Source organism: Bos grunniens, chromosome 13, assembly GCF_055505025.1.
Source record: "Bos grunniens cultivar Pamir isolate PY7600 chromosome 13, Bosgru_T2T1.0, whole genome shotgun sequence".
NCBI classification, from domain to species: Eukaryota; Metazoa; Chordata; class Mammalia; order Artiodactyla; family Bovidae; genus Bos; species Bos grunniens.
In genome coordinates, this window is record NC_141177.1 from 16,601,539 (window position 1) to 16,622,403 (window position 20,865).

General features: G+C 43.2%; 1 protein-coding gene across 5 annotated transcripts in view; it reads right to left on the reverse strand.

Moving 5' to 3' along the window:
* RPRD1B (regulation of nuclear pre-mRNA domain containing 1B) overlaps positions 1-20,865 on the reverse strand; it is a 77,003-nt gene that overhangs the window by 18,417 nt on the left and 37,721 nt on the right. For 4 of the 5 annotated variants that reach the window (XM_086330878.1, XM_086330879.1, XM_086330875.1 and 1 more), the window contains one exon: positions 1,010-3,656. The exons of the other annotated variant lie outside the window; for it this stretch is intronic. In XM_086330878.1, the coding sequence (XP_086187004.1) occupies positions 3,507-3,656 (150 nt within the window). In that variant the 3' untranslated portion in view covers positions 1,010-3,506. Of the gene's footprint in view, positions 1-1,009; positions 3,657-20,865 lie in introns of those variants that run through there. 5 annotated transcript variants of the gene reach the window in all.

Here is a 20,865-nt window from a genome sequence, read left to right on the forward strand (position 1 = left end):
AGGAAGGTCACACAGTTAATGGCTCCCATCACAAAAGTAACGCAGTTTGACAGATTCATGAACTCTTGGGTAGTTCCACCCTCAGCTCTGAGGACCTTGGAGTCACATTTTGTAGCCTGAAGTGTTAATTAAACCTGAGGAATTATGGACTTACTATTTATAGGTAGGAGTGAAGACATTAACTAGGCCATGAAACCTGGGGACACAGAAGGAGATTGTCTCCTGAGATCCACATATTACATCAAGCCTTTATATTTTAAGGAAGAACTTGGCTAATGCCATAGTCTCAACTTTCCAACTCTGATCTTCATCTCGAGTTGCTACATATGTAGCCCTGAAGGACCATGACTGCAGCAGTTTTTTGCATCATGAGATAAACAGATAACTGTACTTCTGATAAAGGCTATTCTCACCAATAACAAAGGTTAAAACCATCCTTCTAAACGTATCAATTGCTTCAAAGGACTGTATTTCAAACCGTTTTTCAATATTTTGAATTTTAACTGGTAATAGTCAATATGGTCTCATGAATGTAAAAGTGAAAAGGAAGCCACAAAAAAATACTTTTTTATCTCCCATGTTTCTTTTTACTGTTCAGAGTGGCTTTCACTGTACCGCCAGCATCAAATCTCTCTTAGGAGGCCTGGTGGTACGAACAAAAGCACTGAAATCAAAGAACTTCCAAGTTTTAATCTGCCAGAGACTGTGTGGTACTAGAGAAAGAGTCATGTGACCTCTCCATCCCATTTCTGTACAATGAGGATAAAACTCTGGAGGTACCTCTCCTGGATACTGTGTGGACTGGCTAACTGACCCCCTGGAAAGAACCAAAAATTCTATGTAACAGCTGAGTATTTATGGGCCACTAACTGTCACAAAAACTCCTAAGAGACAGGATTCTGTACAGATAGTACAATCTCTATTGGTAATTACTAATTACCCACTGATTACAAAGAAAGTTTTGAGGGTTCCCTAAGAGGGAAGGGAAAAGAAACACTGTACAATGTTGTTCAACAACACCATCTTTATTCAAAAATATATATCTATGAGACATTTCAGAATATACTGCTACCGCCAATGGCAGCCTATACTTCTAAATAAAGTCCTAAATTAATATACAAATTTAAGCTTTAAAAATATTCTTTAAGAAAAAAAACAAAAACAAAAACAAAGGAAGATTGAAGACTTTCTGAGGAACATGACCTAAAGGAAAGGTCTTGGAGGCCGATGGATGTCCTAAGTGTAGGAAAACACAAAACAAACCCCCCACCCCCACCCCACCTGGTCACCTCATACACACAAGGAGAAAGGGTCATTTAAATTAAACAAACGAAGTAAAAAGTACACTTGGGGAGGATGTGGGAGAATTGAGAGTTAAAAACCAAAAGCATTTCATTGGGAAAAAAAAAAAAAACAGGACTAACCTCCTTATAGGAAGTCTACTAGTAACAGGTGTTAAGAGGCCAACACATTCATTTACATAATTGCTACAGTTTCATTTCTTGCTCTTGCTGTAATAATTACGCACCAATCTCTAGTCAAAGACTCAATCAGATAAAACACAGCAGTGGGCAAAATCCATTATGTTATATAACATTTTCATCTAGCTGATGAGACCAAATGCCTTCTCCACCTTTCTGGTTGGTTTGTGACTGCTAAGACGCGCCTCCTTTGAAAGCACAGAGTGCGCCCACGGCGATCTGTTTGGAAGCGGCTCGCCTGCAAGACCACAGCAGCACACCACACGGGGAGGGCTTATATGCAGATACAGCAAAGGCTGGAATTCATTCTGCAATTGTGCTAAAGTCATTTACTGCCCTTTGGCCTCTGGGAGAAACACTTTACAGACAGACCCATTAATTTAATAATGACAGGACGACAGGCAGTGTCGATATGTAACCAACACACAGTCCGTATTCAATCTGAAAAATAGCTTAAATGCTACGAGGTTCTACAGAGTTAAACTGCATACCTGCTGTGACTTTTCCTTGTTTTCACTTCATGGCAGGCAGGAGAGCTTCCTGAAGGGAAGCCTGTTACACTTCTAAAAACAGACATCATCATGCTCTAACATGTTGAACATGTAGAATCACATGTAATTGGCTTTTTTGGTAATCCTGAAAAGAGCAACTCAAAATGATGGAAATTCTGAAGCCCCCTCCAAGGAATTCCTTTTATAGCTTTTGGATTTCAGCCTCAGGGCTCTAATTCCTATTACACTATTAGGGCGAATTGTTTTCTGCCCTTTCCAATGTCAAAAATCAGCCCGCCAAATGAGAATGATTTACAGACAGCAGGCCTAGCCTTTACTAAAAGTAAGATAAAAATCCTAACTACATCATACAGTCATAACGTCAGCTGGCATGATAATGGAATTAAGACCCCCCCAGTTAATATCCCTCACTCTCCCCCTTCCCGAGATGGGTTAGTCAGCGGCACCTAACACAAAGCACTCCTCCTCCCCGGGGCACAAGGACACATATAGTGGCGTGAACTGAAGGACAGACAAGCATGCAGCGTGTCAGGTCTGCAGGGGAGAGTTTCAAGTTTAGTCACCATGCTGTGGACAAGCACCCACGCAATGAATTAACTGGTAGTGTGTGCCCTATTCCCCCAAAGAAGGGGTCAAAGCAACAGCAGAACCCGGACTCCCAGAAAGCCTTCAGTTTCAGGGGCCCACTGTGCCATTTCTAATAACTGCCTTCAAGCTTTCACAATGTGGGGCAAGGATAATGTTTCTAGAAACGTGCTCCTGACCAGAGGTTGGGACCCTTGATCAGAGCAGCCTGGGAAGGTTGATAGGAACCTTGAGGAAATACCTTATTTTTGATTCATGCTTGTGATCCCCGTGAGTCTGTCTGTCTCGGAACTGTGGCTTGATGTCCCAGATCAGCTTTGAATCTTTACTGCTAGATTCTCTAGTATGCTCACAGAACACATGCACCTAACCTCTGACAACACATTGCCAGAAGTCACAACAAGGGAGAATCTGAGATTTGGCAAACTCTTTATGGCGAAGACGCTCAAAACAGTTGTGCCTCCAACCTCTGGGGTGGATGGCAGCCAGGAAAGCCAACGATTCCAGACCTGAGTCCCTTGGCGGAAGCCTGCCCTGAACTTGAACAAGCCCAGCTCGAAAAGGAGCAACTGCTTTCATGACACAGTGTCGTCATGAGGGACAAGATTCTTCTACACATGATTTTCGTAACTTCTTAGGCGTACAGAGTGGGCTAAAAAGGGAAAACCAACAGGGGCATGGAAACATGAAGTGAGTTTGTATTCTTTCCAAGTATACACTGAAACTGGATTCCATTTGCCACTGTTCTCAATTGTGCTCGACAGAGGAGAGGCGGGAGAGGGAGGAGAATCAGAGTCTGTGGTTCTTTCTTGAGGATGGGGGCCGACTGAACGAGGGACAGAACCAGGGGCTTCCAGGTTATTTCCAACCATGACGCGCCCTCTTCTTTCTGCTGGTACAGATGGGAATCTGGGGCATGACACCTGCCCTAGTCAGTTGAAAACAGGTCACCAGCAGAGGGCAGGGGGGCCAAGCCCCCTGTGACGTTGGGCAGCAACGAGAGGTCTGGCAAGCTCTGAATGTGGGACTTGAGTTCCTTGCGGACCTGGGTTACCCGAGCAAGCTTCTGTTTATATTCCTGAGGAGACAAAGAGTTACGTTAAGGACAAAGAGAAAACAAGCTTCTGTTTATGGTCCCGAGGAGATGATGCAGTTACGTTAAGGAGCTGATACAGATACTCTCAGCCTCCTGGCCTGTGCTCCTGACCAGAGAGCCCCTCACACATTCAGCTAAGCTACCAGGCTCAGGTTTTCAAATGCTCAAAAGCAAGACTGTACACAAAAAATGAAAGCTCTAGAGTTCGATACTGGAAATAGTGAATTAAATGGTATTTAACTGAGTGTTTGAGATCTGGAAGTAAAAAGTGATGTTATGTATTTGTAGTGTCTTTGGTGCTTATCTATTTCAAAATGCTCTGTAAGATAATGCTTGAGCTTTACAATTATTTTGAAGGCTCCACCTAGACATGACTAGGAAAACCACTCTAGAGGTAACTATTTTCTGTGTTAAACTTAGATTAACCCAGAGTTAGCATCTTCATAGACAAGGACTTCAGAAGCTCAAAATTCCCACCGCCACCGCCTGGTTCAGGACTTCCTTGTTCCACACGTAGGCACTGTAGCAAGGCCCTGCTGAGGCCTTCTGGCAGTCACCCCTAAACATGCCCCTGGACTTATCTTTCAGAAGCCCAGCTTTCATCAAGTCCCTCCTCTGATAAAGGGAAGCATAGGGCCACACTATCTCCATGACTGATCTGAGTGCAAGGTCTTCTAAAATTAGCTCCTGCCCACATGCTGCACAGGCCAGAGCCTGCACTGGCCGTTTGTTCAGGATCCCCCTAAGCCTGAGGGGCTCTTTCTTCTCCTGGTCTCGGCAAGGTCCTGACTTTGCTCCTTCGCCAACTGCTGAGTCCCGCCTCTCTAGGAAAATCTTTCCTCCTCATCCAATACACTGGTCCCCCTCTCCGCTGGCCTTCCTGAGCACTGCGCCCCTCATGGACTGCTCTGAGGTGCTCTCTCCACATGTCAGAGTTCTACGTTCCTCTAAAATACGACTCCCTTGATGATAGGAACTGAATATACTATTTTCTTTCCTCAGCTCCCAGCTATAAGGTCTTGGGTAACAACTCTAGGCCAGAGGACATGCGTGGTTTATGGCTCCTTTGGGGCTCGACTTTTTCTTTTTTCACCCTCTTCGGTGTTTCCGCAAAGACAAGGTGGCTCCTGAGACGGGGCCCTTGCTGACTAAAGCCTCTCCTCCAGGAACATAACAGAGCACTGGGCTGAGACACAACGCCCTGGGCTTAGTCCTGGCTCCGACTCCCAAGTTCCAGTGTGACTGTGGAGGTGTTCCCTCCTTTCCTCCATCCTTCTTTATCTGAAAATGAGGGAAGTGGAGTACCCATAAGGTTTTTCTTCATGTTCTAGATTCCTTCATGCCAGACATCTTCCACATACTTAGAGAGGCAAAAGGTTTGAAGAAGAGTGATAAGATAGGAGATAGGTTAAAAAAGAACACTTAGCTGAAGCTGTAAAGACAAATTCCAAGCAAGGAGTGGGAGAGGGAAATGGGGAAATGAGCAGGGAGGCTCTGCCCCTATGTGACTGCTGGCAGTCAGCCTTCCCCCTGAAGTGACAGCTGCTCACACAAGCCCTCAAACAGAGACAAGGGGCAAGTAAAGAAAGGCAGCTCTTCTGATAGCCCCTTCCTTTCCTCTGAGACTTAACACAACTAAAATAATGACTTGTATAAATTATTCCTAGTAACTCCCCCAACAAACCAGTAAGCATCAGAAGGCAAGGACCAAACCCAACTGCCTCCCCAGCATCCACCATGCCCAGCAGTGCCCTGCAAACAGTAAGTATCTACACAGCTGCCCAATGAATTAACAATATATAAAAGATAGGATTATGTACCAGTAATTACCTTTCATTCTTGAAACAAAAAACTGATTTCAAATCTGAGGACCTATTAATAAAATGTCAAAGTTCTCTGCTCTTCCTTCTACAAACAGTTTTCTCCTCTGGTTTTACAGACATCACAAGAAGCTAACAGAGGACACCTATTCTCTGTTACTGGACATGGATTCATTTATTGAACTTCTCCTGAATTCTAGTACAAAAAGGGTAATAGTTACCCCTTGTTCCCTGTGACCATCCTCTGACCAAAGCTGACACACGAAAGCCACCTCAACTCACAGCCATCCAGAGTAGACAGAGAGCACTTCAGTTGAAGGAGGAATTCCTCAAGGACAGTTTGAAAATCACCGACTCCCTGGAGAGGTGACCTAGGATCAGAATCCAAGGGTCCCTACTCTCAGGTGATCCTCAGACTAATTTAGCAAGTCCACCTGAGATCAAAAGGTGGTTGATTGGATTAACACTCCCACACCATCTTAAATTCAAACAATTCTCATCTTAAAAAAAAAAATCTCATTTGTTCCTCTTTTAGGAGTACAAGAGGTGGGAGGGTATCTCATCATGTTTCAGTTCAGTTCAGTTCAGTGGCTCAGTCGTGTCCAATTCTTTGCAACCCCATGAATCGCAGCACACCAGGCCTCCCTGTCCATCACCAACTCCCGGAGTTCACCCAAACTCATGTGCATTGAGTCAGTGATGCCATCCAGCCATCTCATCCTCTGTCGTCCCCTTCTCCTCCTGCCCCCAATCCCTCCCAGCATCAGGGTCTTTTCCAATGAGTCAACTCTTAGCATGCATGAGGTGGCAAAAGTATTGGAGTTTCAGCCTCAGCATCAGTCCTTCCAATGAACACCCAGGACTGGTTTCCTTTAGAATGGACTGGTTGGATCTCCTTGCAGTCCAAGGGACTCTCAAGAGTCTTCTCCAACACAGTTCAAAAGCATCAATTCTTCTGCGCTCAGCTTTCTTCACAGTCCAACTCTCATATCCATATATGACTACTGGAAAAACCACAGCCTTAACTAGATGGGACTTTTCTTGGCAAAGTAATGTCTCTGCTTTTGAATATGCTATCTAGGTTGGTCAAACTTTCCTTCCAAGGAGTAAGCGTCTTTTAATTTCACAGCTGCAATCACCATCTGCAGTGATTCTGGAGCCCAAAAAAATAAAGTCTGACACTGTTTCCACTGTTTCCCCATCTATTTCCCATGAAGTGATGGGACCAGATGCCATGATCTTCATTTTCTGCATGTTGAGCTTTAAGCCAACTTTTTCAGTCTCCACTTTCACTTTCATCAAGAGGCTTTTTAGCTCCTCTTCACTTTCTGCTATAAGGGTGGTGTCATCTGCATATCTGAGGTAATTGATATGTCTCCCAGCAATCTTGATTCCAGCTTGGGCTCTTTCCAGCCCAGCGTTTCTCATGATGTATTCTGCATATAAGTTAAATAAGCAGGGTGACAATATACAGCCTTGACGTACTCCTTGTCCTATTTGGAACCAGTCTATTGTTCCATGTCCAGTTCTAACTGTTGCTTCCTGACCTGCATACAGGTTTCTCAAGAGGCAGGTCAGGTGGCCTGGTATTCCCATCTCTTTCAGAATTTCCCACAGTTTATTGTGATCCACACAGTCAATGGCTTTGGCATAGTCAATAAATAAAGCAGAAATAGATGTTTTTCTGGAACTCTCTTGCTTTTTCCATGACCCAGAGGATGTTGGCAATTTGATCTCTGGTTTCTCTGCCTTTTCTAAAACCAGCTTGAACATCTGGAAGTTCATGGTTCATGTATTGCTGAAGCCTGGCTTGGAGAATTTTGAGCATTACTTTACTAGCGTGTGAGATGAGTGCAACTGTGTGGTAGTTTGAGCATTCTTTGGCATTGCCTTTCTTTGAGATTGGAATGAAAACTGACCTTTTTCAGTCCTGTGGCCACTGCTGAGTTTTCCAAATTTGCTGGCATATTGAGTGCAGGATTTTCACAGCATCATCTTTCAGGATTTGAAATAGCTCAACTGGAATTCCATCACCTCCACTAGCTTTGTTCATAGTGATGCTTTCTAAGGCCCACTTGACTTCACATTCCAGGATGTCTGGCTCTAGGTGAGTGATCACACCATCATGATTATCTGGGTCGTGAATATCTCATCATGTTTAGATTGCTATTATATTCTAGACATCATTAAAGAAAATTCATTTTAATGAAAGGAAGTATGTTCCACATTAAAGTCCTCTTTTCATAGCACTCTGAAAGTGGATGGATCAGGCCCACACCTCCTTGTGACCCAGGGAGGTCTTCTTGTTTTCTACCCACAGACATTTCTATTTTAAGGGCAGGTTCATGAGTCTAGGAGGAGGGCATCACTAGACAAAGGATGAAAGCAGGAGCCGATGAACAGGATTAAAAAAAAGAGTTGCAAGATACAACATTAATATATAAAAGTCAATTGCTTTCCTATATATTGGCAATGAACTAGTGGAATTGAAATTAAAACCCAATACCATTTACATTAGTCTTTAAACAATGAAATAAGTATAAAGCTAACAAAATATCTATGACATCTACAGGAGGAAAACTACAAAATTCTGATGATCGAACATAGAAGAGGTAAATAAATAGAGAGATATTCCACGTTCGTGGATAGGAAGATGCAATTCTCTTACAATGTCAGTTCTTCTCAACTTGATCTGCAGATCCAAGGCAATCTCAATCAAAACCACAGCAAATTATTTTGAAGATATAAACAAACTAATTCTAAAGTTTATATGGTGAGGCAAAAGATTCTGAAGAGTCAACACACTATTAAAAGAACAAAGCTAGACACTACTTAACTCTAAGACTTAACTTTAAGCTGTTGTAATCAAGAACGCAATACTGGCAAAAGAACAGACAAAAAGATGAGTGCAACAGAACAGAGGGCCCAGAATATATCAACAGTCAACCGATCTTTGACAAAGGAGCAAAGGCAATACAATGGACAGCAGATAGTATTTTACATACAACATCAGCAACATGATCCATGAAAGAAATGACAAACTGGATTTCATTAAAATGAAAAATTTCGACTCTAGAAAAGACTGCCAAGAGAATGAAAAGATAAGCCAGAGAGTGGGAGAAAATGTCTGTGAAAGACATCATATGTCATCAGGGAAATGCAAATTAAAACAATACCGAGGGCTTCCCTGGTGGTCCAGTAGTTAAGAGTCCACCTTGCAATGCAGGGGATACAAGTTTGATCCCTGTTCCAGGAAGATCCCACATGCCTCAGGGCAACTGAGACCATCTGCCACAACTACTGAGCCCGTGCTCTGGAGCCTGTGCTACTGAAGCTCACACACCCTGGAGTCTGTGCTCTGCAGCCACTGCAATGAGAAGCCCCCATACCACAATGAAGAGTAGCTCCCACTCACTACAACTAGAGAAAGCCTGCACACAGCAACAAAGACCCAGCACAGCAAAAAATAAAATAAACATTAAAAACAACAACAGCATTGAAATACCACCCCATACCTGCTAGAATAGTCAGAGTGCAGAAAAGACATCACCACATGTTGGTGAGGATGCAGAGCAAGAGGAAGGCTCAAATACACCACTGGTGGGAATGCAACATGGTACAGCCACTCTGGAAGACAATTTGGTAGCTTCTTACAAAACCAAACATACTCTTACCATACGACTATGCTTGCTGGTATTTATCCAAAGGAGCTGAATATCTGGGCCCACACAAATACCATCACACCACCGTTTACAGCAGCCTTATTCATAATTACCCAAAGCTGGAATCAACCAAGACGCCAAGTAGAGGAGTGGATAAACTCTGGTACATCCAAACACAGTATTATTCAGCACTAAAAAGAAATGAGTACGTCAAGGCTGTATATTGTGACCCTGCTTATTTAACTTCAATTAAATAAGCAGAGTACATCATGCAAAATGCTGGGCTAGATGAAGCACAAGCTGGAATCAAGATTGCTGGGAGAAATATCAATAACCTCAGATATTGATGACACCACACTTATGGCAGAAAGCAAAGAGGAACTAAAGAGCCTCTTGATGAAAGTGAAAGAGGAGGTGAAAAAGCTGGCTTAAAATTCAACATTCAAAAGAGGTGAAAAAGCTGGCTTAAAATTCAACATTCAAAAAACTATGATCATAGCATCCAGTCCCATTGCTTCATGGCAAATAGATGGGGAAACAATGGAAACAGTGACAGACTTTGTTTTCCTGGGCTCCAAAATCACTGCAGATGGTGACTGCAGCCATGAAATTAAAAGACGCTTGCTCCTTGGAAGAAAAGCTATTACAAACCTAGATAGCATATTAAAAACAGAGACATTACTTTGCCAACAAACGCCCATCTAGTCAAAGCTATGGTTTTTCTAGTTGTCATGTATGGATGTGAGAGTTGGACTATAAAGAAAGCTGAACACAAAAGAATTTATGCTTTTGAACTGTGGTGCTGGAGAAGACTCTTGAGAGTCCCTTAGACTGTAAAGATATCAAATGAGTCAACGCTAAAGGAAATCAACCCTGAATATTCATTGGAAGGACTGATGCTGAAGCTTCAATACTATCGGCCACCTGATGTGAAGAGCTGACTCACTGGAAAAGACCCTGATGCTGGCAAAGACTGAAGGCAGGAGGAGAAGAGGATGACAGAGGATGAGATGGTCGGATGATATCACCAACTCAATGGACGTGAGTTGGCAAGCTCCGGGAGATGGTGAAGGACAGGAAAGCCTTGTGAGCCGCAGTCCATTGGGGTTGCAAAGAGTCTGGACATGACTAAGTGACTGAACAACAAAAATAAATGAGCTATCAAGCCATGAAAAGACAGGGAGAAACTTTAAATGCATATTATTTCTGAAAGAAGCCAATCTGGAAAGGTTAACTACTGTATGACTCCAATTATATGACATTCTGAAAAAGGCAAAATCATGGATACAAAGGTTGGAGGGAGGAGGTAGGGATGAATAGGTGAAGCAGATGATTTTCAGGGTAGTGGAAACACAATAGTGATGAATTACACATCGTCCAAACCCAAAGAATGTCCAACAGCGATGTGAACTCAGGTAACTATTAATTTGGTGTCAGCATAGGTTCATCAGGGCTTCCTTGGTGGCTCAGATGGTAAGGAATCCACTTGCAATGCAGGAGACCTGGGTTCAATCCCTGGGTTGGGAAGATCCCCTGGAAAAGAGAACAGCTACCCACTCCAGTATTCTAGCCTGGTGGGCTACAGTCCATGGGGTTGCAAAGAGACTGAACAACTTTTACTGCTCACTATGTGGGTTCATCAGGAGCAAAAATGTACCCCATCTGGAGGACGTAGATAGTGGGGGAGACAAGACAGGTCTGGGGATAAGGGAGTATATAGGAAATCTCTGTACCTTCCTCTTAATTTTGCTGTGAACCTAAAACTGTTCTGAAAAATGGTGAATCGGCCAACTGGTTAAAATGTATCAGCAAGAGCCACTAGGTACATACTCTGAATATCTAAATACAGGTAAAGACTGCCTTTAATACTGTTAAAACATCCCTGGACAGGGGGAGAATAAGATCCCACAAGCCATATGGCACAGCCGAAAAAACAAACAAATAAACAAACAAAACTGTTAAAATATGTAGCTGCTTAACTGGGACAGCTGAATGACCCCACTTAATGCCTTGAGGAAAGACAAACAATTCACCCCAAGCTCTAATTAGGTCAAACTGAGGCTATAGTAATTTTATAGTCCCCTAAATAAAGGAAATGGCAACCCACTCCAGTACTCTTGCCTGGAGAATCCCATGGGTGGAGGAGCCTGGGGGCTACAGTCCACGGGGTCGCAGAGAGTCGGACACGACTGAGCAACTCCACTTTCCAAACAGATTTAGTAGTAACTGACTCTGTGATATCCTAACCGTTTTTTTTTTTTTAATTAGAGTCAGCCTTTTCCCAAGTGTATATATGTACAGCTTGTGTCAGAGTCTGTGCGACCCCATGGACTGTAGCCCACCAGGCTCCTCTGTTCATGGGATTATCCATGCAAGAATACTGGAGTGGGTTACCGTTTCCTCCTCCAGGGGATCTTCCCAACTGAGGGACTGAACCTGCATTGGCAGGCAGATCCTTTAATACTGAGCCACCTGGGAAGCCCTTAATGCTGCCACTGACCAACAGAAAATTAAGCATGAATCCAAATAAAACTACTTCCCCAGACACAAATCCAGCATTTACCTGTCTCTACGTCTTCCCTCAGTAGGGGCAGGGCACACCCTTGATAGCTGCCTTCCTGTTATTCTCTTAGGTTCTAAACAGGCAAAGGAGACAGACCTCAGGAGAATCCAAGCATCTTTTTCCTCAAGGTACACTGTGTTTTCTGACAACTAAGACCCACAAGCTCGGCAAGGTTCCACACTGAGCCCTCAGGAACTCCTGTTCTCAGCAGAAATCAGGAATTCTTTTCAAGACACCATGAAACCAACTTCCAGGTGATGAGACCCATTCAAATTCTTTTGACTCACTGAAGTGTGCTGCATCCCACAATCTCTTCAGCACACAGACAAATGATGCGACAAGGTGGTCACATGCTGTTTGCTTAAAATACCTTAGACCTGTGTATAACAGAGGACTCAGCCTTTAATCTAAGGCTCCCACTACCCTTCCTGGTCCAGGAACTCGAGAGATGGAGCCCTGCACCATTTACACCAGCAGATGCCACCCCTGCCCTGCTCCTGTTTCTCAGTCTTCTCTCCCCACCAGCTGATTCACCTCACCCACACTTCACACGGCTCTTTTTCACACCTGTATCTTCAGACACTTGCCTTTTCCTCCACTACCAGGCAAGCAAGAAGACAAGACAAACCCAGGAAGCGCTGTTGCTTTGCCTTCCCTGCTCATGCATAATTTACACTGGGGTGGTGGCAGAGGCGAAGCGCTGAGCTGAATCCGCCGTTCGCTACAGGCACTCACTGCAGCAAAACACGCCCCCACCGACCCCCACCATGGGGAGCCATGAAACAGGCAGGCGTTCTACCAGACTTGCGGCTACTGCTGCCCTGGTGCAGGATCCTGGAGGGGAGGTAGTGCAGGGGGAAGCAGGCACACATGATGAACTGCCTGGGTTTCTGTGATCGCCAAGAAATGCTGAAAACAGAGAAGGTAAAGGACGGAGGTGTGGCTCTAAGACTGAGCCTAGGATTTATGTTCCTGGCAAAACTCTGGAATTTTGCCTCAAAGATTCTTTGAACCAGAAGTAGAAAATGTGTCCAACATCCCCCTGCTTCCTATGGATCCAGCTGACACTGTGGGAACACAGCCCAGCACAGCACATGGAGACAACTGGCCGAGGGAAGCAAGGCTGACACATTCTTTGCCTTTTTTGGTTAGAGGGGTAAGCCAGAGCTGACATGCTGCAGATGAGCTGGGGGATAAGACGGTTAGAAATGACAGGGGCCAATGTCGCAACGACCTTTCGAGGGGAATTTCACTTTCAAAACAAACAAAAATTGTAAGCATTTCCTCTAGCAACTCATGTAAGAAATACAGATCAAAATGTAAACTGTCAAACCTACTTTTTTCTCCTTGCTAAGAAGTATTTACACAACAAAAATTGTGTTAGAAATAACACCAAAGGCAGGGGCTTGATTTGATAAGATTTCCAGTAACAAGATGTCTGTTTTCCTTTATCTTGCCCTGTTGTGCTATAGGACACATGGTATATAAAAATCACCCACTGCCCAGCTACTTCCAATTAAGAATTATAAAGGGTTATTATGCATGAAGAAGTTTATGAAGGGCCCTGTTTGAAACGTGACCTGCCACACTGAATTAAAGTCAAAGAACGGCTTCATCACAGGAAAGCCAAGAGAGCCAGGCAGAAAGGGAAAGCTGAGTCTTGCCCCAAGGTTACTTAACATGCCCCCTCAGCCCTCTTGTCTTTCCAGGAGGCTTAACTCTATAGTTGCTGATGCTATAGACTTAGAAATCTACACTTAGAAATCACAGCTTCAACTTAAACTACAACTAATTAACTCATCCTTCATTTTTTATGGGAAAATACAATATCTAAATCTTTGGGCTGAAAATAAGAATGCTGCTTTTAATTTTTCTTCAAGGATCTACATGGGAACATTAAAAACCCATCGCTAACTCGCACCTCTCTCCCAGCCAGCTCCATTGCTCCATGTGACTTAGTGGCAGCTGCAACATTTCAGAATGATCCCTTCTGAGGTGTCACAGCAGGGCTGGAGCTGCTGAGTTAAGATGCTGGGGAAGATACAAGGGAAAGAGAAAGCTGTGGCTCTGATTCTAGTCTTCAGTGGCTTTCAGCTCTGTTACCAAAACCAATAATAAAGGGGCTACTACTGCTGGGGCTCCGAGTGGGCTACCTCAAAATGGCTATACCATGGCATATTAATTATTTGAAGTTGCATGAAAAGCACTGATATAAGAAATTAAAAAACAAGAAAAATTCTGATCCTCTTCTGTCTCCCTGAAAAGCAGGAAATAAATCTCTCAAGTGAAAGGTTCGCTTTCTGCATCTGGAGGTGGAAAGACAGACACCCTTATTGTCAGAGACAGGAATTCAGAGCTGAGAAGCCTGTATAAACAAACTCTGTTACTTCTCTGATTCACTACCCCACACTCAAATTCTGTTTAGATTCTTTTCTAATTAAGCACCCAAAGCCTAAGTTTCTTTGTGCTGTCATTCCTCACAAATTTACTATGTAAAACATATAAAAGCTGCCTGCTTTGGTTACTTCTTAGGTCTCATTTTTAGAAGACCTCTGTGTATATGAAAAAAAAAGACAAAACATTTCTTTTTTTCCTCTTAATCTGCCTTCTGTCCTTTTTGTTTTTCGTTTTAGTAGTACAATCACAAGAACTCAAGAGGAGCAGAGGGGGAAATTCCCCCTCTTCAAAAGTACCCATAGTGTTTCCCAGGAGGGAAAGTGACAAAATGACTATAATTCAAAGTATTCGCAGAGCAATACATTACTTTACCAACAAAGGTCTGTCTAGTCAAAGCTATGGTTTTTCATAGTTATGTATGGATGTGAGAGGTGGACCATAAAGCTGAGCACTGAAGAATTGATGCTTTTGGAGTGTGGTGTTGGAGAAGATTCTTTAGAGTCCCTTGGACAGCAAGGAGATCAAACCAGTCAATCCTAAAAGAATTCAGTTCTGAATATTCATTGGAAGGACTGATGCTGAAGCTGAAGCTCCAATATTTTAGCCACCTGATGTGAAGAACTGACTCATTGGAAAAAACCCTGATGCTGGGAAAGATTGAAGGTAGGAGAAGAAGGGGATGACAGAGGATGAGATGGTTGGATGGCATCACCGACTCGATGGACATGAGCTGGAGCAAGCTACAGGAGTTTGTGATGGACAGGGAAGCCTGGCGTGCTGCAGTCCATGGGGTCACAAACAGTCAGACACAACTGAGGGAATGAACTGACTGGCGGAATCAAATGGGAACTGGCTTCTTAAGCTGGAAATCATACCACAAAGTGTTTTTGGAGTATTTCTTTCTCCCCAGAAGACCCTCTACACAAAAGGTTTAAGGGAGCTTCTACTATCACAACAAAAACCCCCTTCTGAGAGGGATTTGCAAAAGCAAGGGAAGAAGAATGAAAAGTTACTATGTATCATGTCCAACTCTTTTGCAACTACAGCCTGCCAGGCTCCCTCTGTCTGCTCCATTCTCCAGGCAAGAATACTGGAGTGGGTTGCCATTCCCTCTTCCAGGGAATCTTCCCAACCCAGGGATCAAACCTGGGTTTCCTGCATTGCAGGCAGATTCTTTACCATCTGAGCCACCAGGGAAGCCCAACACACAGAATTAAACTAATAAAAATGAAACTAACAAAAATAAAATCCATTTTGCATGCATGTGTGCGAAGTCATTTCAGTTGTGTCTGACTCTTTGTGACCCTTGGGACTGGAATCCACCAGGCTCCTCTGTCCATGGGATTCTCCAGGCAAGAATACTGGAGTGGGTTGCCATGCTCTCCTCTACGGGATCTTCCCAACCCAGGGACTGAACCCACATGTCTTGTCTTCTGTATTGGCAGATGGGTTCTTTACCACAAGTGCCACCTGGGAAGGCCAAACTCCATTCTGGGACTGGGCAAATTTTCAAATCTTAATGTAATCATAAAGCTAAAACTTAAAATTGAACAGATGCCTGTGAAAGTGCTTTAAAAAGAGACTAATTTTAAAATGCACCTGGGTCCCTCAAAAATGCTTATACCAGTTATACAATGGGTCCCTCATACAAAACCAGGTAAAACCAAACCACTAATGCACAGGAAGTATATTTATAATTAATTCATTTTTTAAAAAGTTAACCTTCAAAAAACATAAGCTTTATGCAAATAAAGCCCCCACAAACTGATTTCCTTAACAACCATTTTAATAAAAAACCAAGTTATTGATGTTGTGCAAACATGAAAGGTGCAGGCAGACCTTTCAGCTGTTTCTCTTGTCGAGCCCAATACTGGTGGAGTCAAATATTCCTGCAGGGCAGCAGTGAGAAGCAAAGGGTAGAAAGGAAAAGGGCATTTTTCACACTAAATAACTTTAAGCAATGTTTGTTATAATTTAAAGTGCTGAAAGGTCTGCCTGGAGCAAGGTGGCCTGTAGGTTACTGCTCTGCATTTGATACAGCTCTCTCTACAAGCAATAAAAAGTTTTCACTTCCTTCCGTTAGCCAAAAAAAAAAAAAAAAAAGGAAGTAAAATGCATTTCCTAACTCTCCCAAAAGACTGAGGGTACGTCACCCTCCCATGGGAGGGAGGTCTCCATAGTAGAACAGAAAAAACCTGGAGTCAGAAACTCCAGATTCAGGGATTTTCCTGGTGGCCCAGTGGCTAAGACTCCACTTGGTGCTCCCAATGGAGGGGACCTAGGTTCAATTCCTGGTCGGGGATCTAGATCCTACATGCCGTAGCTAAGACCCAGCTCAGTCAAATAAATAAATAAGAAAGAGTTGGACACAAAGAGTTGGACACGACTGAGTGACTGAGCATTCACACACTCAGGTGAGAGATGGTGTCAGTTTGGACTACACCGGTAAGTGGAGACAGAGATGAAGAGAAGGAGGACAAATTCAAGAAAAACTGAGGAGATAAAAATCACAAGGGCTTAGCAACTACTCCAATGTGGAAGAGTGGTGATGGGAGGCTGTCTTGCAGAGCTGCAGAAGTGGAGCTGAAGAAGCGACTGGGACATGAGGTGAATGAAGTGACTCACGTGGGAGGTGGGAAAAACACAAAGAGAAACACTGGATGAGGCCCAGTGTCTGGCTCTGATGAATGGCAGCTGGAAGGGAGAAGATGGTGAATGTGATCATATTAAGCATAAGGTGTTTGTGGAAATTAGATACATGGGTCTTAAGTACAAGGAAGGATCTAGGTATAGACCTAAATTGAAGCCATCAGCACAGAGGTGGTAGCTGAAGCCACTTCAGAGAATGAGAATGAGAAAAAAGCTAAAGGAATATCCATTTATTGGGCAAGAATAGAGAAAAGCATATTAAAGGACAAAAGGCCTAGAACCAGCAGAAGGTGGGATCCAGAAACCAAGAGAAGGAAAACACACGAAAAGTAATAAACAGTATTAAATGCTATAGTTTCTAGCCTCTAGCCCTTGCTGGTCTGGTGGCTAGGATTCCTGGGTTTTGTATAGATGACTGTTAGTCACTAAGTTCTGTCCAACTCTTTGTGACCACATGGACTACAGCCTGCCAGGCTTCTCTGTCCATGGCATTCTCCAGGCAAGAATACTGGAGTGGGCTGCCATTCCATTCTTTCTCCAGGAGATCTTTCTGACCTAGGAATTGAACCTGGGTCTTCTGCATTGTAGGCACATTCTTTACTAACTGAGCCACCAGGGAAGCCCCCATTAAATGCTATGCTACTGCTGCTGCTAAGTCACCTCAGTTGTGTCCGACTGTGTGACTCCACAGACGGAAGCCTACCAGGCTCCCCTGTCCCTGGGATTCTCAAGGCAAAAACACTGGAGTGGGTTGCCACTTCCTTCTCCAATGCATGAAAGTGAAAAGTGAAAGTGAAGTCGCTCAGTCATGTCCGACTCTTAGCGACCCCATGGACTGCAGCCTACCAGGCTCCTCCTTTCATGGGATTTTCCAGGCAAGAGTACTGGAGTGGGTTGCCATTGCCTTCTCCGATTAAATGCTATAGAGAGGGCCAAAAAGAGAAAAGAAAAAGAGAGCCAGAGACTGAGAAATATCTTTAGGCTTCTGAGATTAGACTACTGGTGTGTGTGGGTGCTCAGTCATGTCCAGCTCTTTACGACTGACTGCATGGACTGTAGCCCTCCAGGCTTCTTTGTCCATGGGCTTCTCCAGACGAGGATACTTGAGTAGGTTGTCATTTCCTCCTCCAGGGGATCTACCGGACTCAGGGGTCAAACCTGAGTCTCCTGAGGTTCCTGCACTGGAAGACTGATTATTTACCGCCGAGCCATATGGGAAGCCCTAGGCTACTGTGGGGGATTTTAAAGACAGTAACGGAGATGTACCTGCCAAGCTGCAGTGGGGTTAAGCAGAGGCAAAATGGGGAGCCACGATGCAATGATGTGGTAAAAAAGGGAGAGTAGTAGTGATGCGGGGTGTGCTCGTGTGAGCGTGACGTAAAAACCATATTAGAGAGGCAAGGCATGATACATCTGCTGAGAAGGAGCCCTTCAGCCAGCCTACTGGAGACTTTTTACACAGAAAGGAAAATAACTTGGTCCTAAAGGTCCTGTGCGCTAAGGAAAGGCAAACACTAACTACTGAGGTTGGACAAGCGCTGGAACCTCTTTGTTACGGGTGAAGGTAAAATTATTATTTTATAAATGAAAAACCATGCCAAAGATAGGAGGCTGCCAAAACCACTGACTGGCCTCAGTAGAGAAAGGCACAAAGAGCCTGGAACGGGCACTGCGGATCCTCATCACTAAATCTTGACTGGGGTTAAATGCTATATTTCTGGGAATAACTCCTTGTGAGTCTTATGTCCCACAGAGCAGAAACAGTGGTGGGCAAAATAAAAGCACCAAACAGAGCCTACCAGACGCCATGAAGGAAAAGTGGGATGAGTCTATTTTAATCATTATCAAAACCTCAAGAATGCTTAGAAAGCCACCAGCAAATTTTTGCTGAGTTGAAGTTCACAAAGTTACTCTGCTTAAAATTCTCAAAGAACCTCATGACTGGAGTAAGAGAGATGTCCATACTTTTTCCTAAAGATGTTGAAAGAATCTGAATAAGGAGGAGAACAAATAAGGAGGCTTGCAGAGTCATAGAGAAAGTTGACTGGTACCATCACTTCTTCACGTGAAGCATGCCATACCTTTGGGAGCTCAGGGACTTTGTAAAGGTTTCATGTTGACTCCTTATTATAAGCAAGCAAATTTTTGCTCTAAACATGGAAAAAGACTCATTCTGACCTTACTTTAAGCCCTTCATTTTATAAGGGAAAACAAAGTCAGAGATACAACTTGCAAAAGCAGAGCATGCCATAATCTAGTTTCACTTTCTTCAAAAACCACAACTTACGGTAGGAGCAGAAGGCCCACCTGAACAGGAGTAGGAACATTCATAAAAACCAAAATAGAGCTTTGCTCAACGTAACACACAAGAGCTCAAATTTCTGTAATCTGAACTCTGCTCTCAAAGCTATGCTCACTCAAGTCAATGTTATAATAAGTAGTTGCCATCTTCACACAGCTGTTTCAAATGTAAACAGTTAATTTAAAACCCAGAAGAGAGCCCCATTTGTCTAATTTGTCTGCTTCAATGTTCACTCCTTCATAAAACAAAGACTAATCCTTAACTTGTGGGTATATATCCACATTACACACATACGTATGTATCTTCTACCTATCTGTCTGTCTATAAAGCTCAGTGAAGTTCTAGTCTACTTAAGATGCTTTGAAAAAGATCAAGAACCCATAAGTCAGAAATGCCTACTGAAGGCAAAGACCTTGAAATACATATGACCTGGAGTATACTTAAAGACAAGCAGACATCTGCACACATACAGAATCCATTTTTTTAAATTTCTAGGAATTAAAAAATCCAGATACTAAAAGTTAGCCCAAAGTTTAAAAAAAAAAACACTTCAATAAAAGTAACTGAATATCAAACCATATTCAAGAAACCATTTAAAATGTTTACAAAGTTTTTTGCTAATAAGGGAAAATAACCACGTAAAGTTTTTAAAGGCATATATGATCATTTTAATTTTAAAACAGGAGGAAAAAATAAAAGAAATATATCAAAATTAAAAGTAGATATCTCTGAATAGTGAGATTATGATTTTTTTTTCTTTATATTCATTTTTTCTAAGTTTCCTGTGAGTGCTTCTTTTGTAATTCAAAAAAGAAAAAGAACTGAATATTAGTTGAGTAAGAATGAATGTTTGGGGACTTCTCTGATGGTGGGGTGGCTAAGACTCCAAGCTCCCAATGCAGAGGGCCTGCTTCAATCCCTGGTCAGGGAACTAGATCCCACATGCTGCAACTAAGACCTGGTGCAGTTAGGCAGCTAGCCAAGTAAGTGAGTTAAGTTAGTTTAAAAAAAAAAAAGAATGAATGAATATTTTGGCAGACAAAGCAGTGATGCAGGGCTTGAACACTGTTTTTATTCAATGTATATATGCACTTCATAATAAATCTGAAGAATTAGTGCTACACACACTTGCTAAAACTCAGTGGAGCTGTTCTGGGAAGGAGGAGGAACCATCAAAAGTTGATAAATAGGAAAACAATGCTGTGGCTAAAGGTATGGATTTACAGCTGGGAGAGCTTTGAATTCACGTCACTGTTTTCAAAGTAAAGTCTCAAGTGTCAGGGAACCATGCCCTTAGGTCACCAAGTAAGTGAAGTACATTATATGAGGCCTTTTCTCCCCTAGAGTAATGAGAGATTAATATAGAAAGACACACACACACACACACCCGTAAGCGCACACACGGATAGATAAGAGCTCCAGCTACAAATCTGGCCTGAGCTAAAAGGGTCAGCAGTACCTAAAAAGAATGGAAGGAATCCAAGGATTAAACACACCTTCCAAACTCCGAATCACTTACAGAACCACGCAACTCAAAAAGTCCCCACCTACTGGAGGGAAACTTTAAAAAAAAAAAAGAAGAAAAAAAAGGGGATGCACATCAAAGCAGGGGTGAAAAAGCAGTGAGCGAGCCAAGGCCTGCTGTGTGGGGAAGGACACAAGTACAACCCCATCCCACCAGCCCACCACTGATCAAGTGACCAGTGTGAGCAGACTGGCCTGCTTCCGCCCATGGTGCTGACAGCGCTGCTAGTCTAGGGAGGGGAGAACACGCTAAGGAAGGGAGTAGTACAGAGGA